The sequence below is a fragment of the Electrona antarctica genome, assembly GCF_951216825.1.
Source record: "Electrona antarctica genome assembly, chromosome: 21".
Taxonomy (NCBI): Eukaryota; Metazoa; Chordata; class Actinopteri; order Myctophiformes; family Myctophidae; genus Electrona; species Electrona antarctica.
Genome location: NC_136802.1, coordinates 4,089,131 through 4,090,636, shown reverse-complemented (window position 1 = coordinate 4,090,636; position 1,506 = coordinate 4,089,131). Strand labels below are relative to the sequence as shown.

The window sequence follows — 1,506 nt, the reverse complement described above, 5'->3', positions numbered from 1 at the left end:
TCACCAACTCTCCATCATTTAGCGCCTGGGGACCACCTGGAACCCCCTCAAGGACCACTGGTTGTCCCCCGGACCACTGGTTGAAAACCACTAATAAAACATGTTTATTAAACGAACCAGCAGTCGGTGCTAGTGTCTCCTCTGAGGCGAGCAGCAGAGACAGCCATGGATTGGACAGCATCTTTTTTTCCCGGGAAAGAAACTCCACCCTTAAACACGAGAGGACAGCGTGTGATTGGCTGGCTGATCCTGCAACACACACGGCCCCGCCCCCATACGTACGGGAGTGGAGCAACCTTGAAAGACGTCCCCGTCGTCCAATCGAAACGCCGCCTCGCGTTATGGTTGCCGCCCAAACCTCGTTGAATATTCATGAGATTTCGCGGGCTTCGGGCGTCACGTGATCGTTCTCGCGCGAAAAGTGAGCCGACGCCGGAAAAGACAGTTTGTGCTGAGCAGAGAATCAGAACAGAGCTGAAAGCATGGCGGTGAGTAAATATTACTGAAAAACACCCTTTTAATGTACAAATATGACACACACACACATCCGTGTGCATTTATAACACTGTTTTATGCTTATGTAACATTACATGAAGTCATATTTAGTTTGTACTGTCGGGATATTTGACATTTAACAACTTCAAAAATCCTCTAAAGTCTAGTCTCTGTAATGACTGAGTTACAACTGTTGTTGGGATCTCAGATATCTCACTGTTGCACCCAGTCTTTACTCTTTAGCAAAACTACAGCAGATCTCGTTTTGTGACTTTGTGAGCTTGTAGATCGGCTACTCTATGGACTTTATGCCCCCCCCCGCTAGCCTGCAGGGTTCAAAGCACATGTGTGTCCGTCACAACAAAGAAACACCGTTGAATGTCTATTAATTTATAATCTCTAGACAGTATTATGGGCATTCGTCAGATGCAACATGTGTTCTATAATTGGATTCTGTGCTGTAATGATGAGGCTGTGAAGGTTTGCAATGTTTAGTCATATGTCTTGTTGTCCGTGTATGTGGTATGTGATTTGTTCTGTCTTATTGTTCACATGTACAATAATGATTGTGACATCGAAAACGAGATGCTACTCTTCTCTTCTCAAGGGGTATTTTTCCCCTAATAAAGAAACTTGAGTCATTAATAGGCTAATGCTCCTTAATATCCAGAGTGGATTTAAACAAAGTCGATATAATTAATCACTAGATGGAAAGCACTGTCAGTGAGTATACAATGCACATGGTAAATAGTGTGTGTGTGTGTGTGTGTGGCGCTGGCTGCACAAGGTACTTGTTTTAGCTTGTCTGAGAGTTGCACACTGCCTTCACCATAATGTATTTGTACTGTATTTGATTGATTGCAACAGTATCGGTTCATTTCTGGATGTGTGGCTTAGTTTGTTTTATTGATTAGTGTGTGTGTGTGTGTGTGTGTGTGTGTGTGTGTGTGTGTGTGTGTGTGTGTGTGTGTGTGTGTGTGTGTGTGTGTGTGTGTGTGTGTGTGTGTGTTA

At 44.0% G+C, this 1,506-nt stretch overlaps 1 protein-coding gene across 1 annotated transcript in view; it reads left to right on the top strand.

Annotated features, from left to right (window-relative positions):
• Positions 1–373: 373 nt before the first annotated feature.
• mcm2 (minichromosome maintenance complex component 2) overlaps positions 374–1,506 on the top strand; it is a 50,140-nt gene continuing 49,007 nt past the window's right edge. The window contains exon 1 of the mRNA XM_079491451.1: positions 374–488. Within this exon, the coding sequence (XP_079347577.1) occupies positions 483–488 (6 nt within the window). The 5' untranslated portion in view covers positions 374–482. The remainder of the gene's footprint in view (positions 489–1,506) is intronic.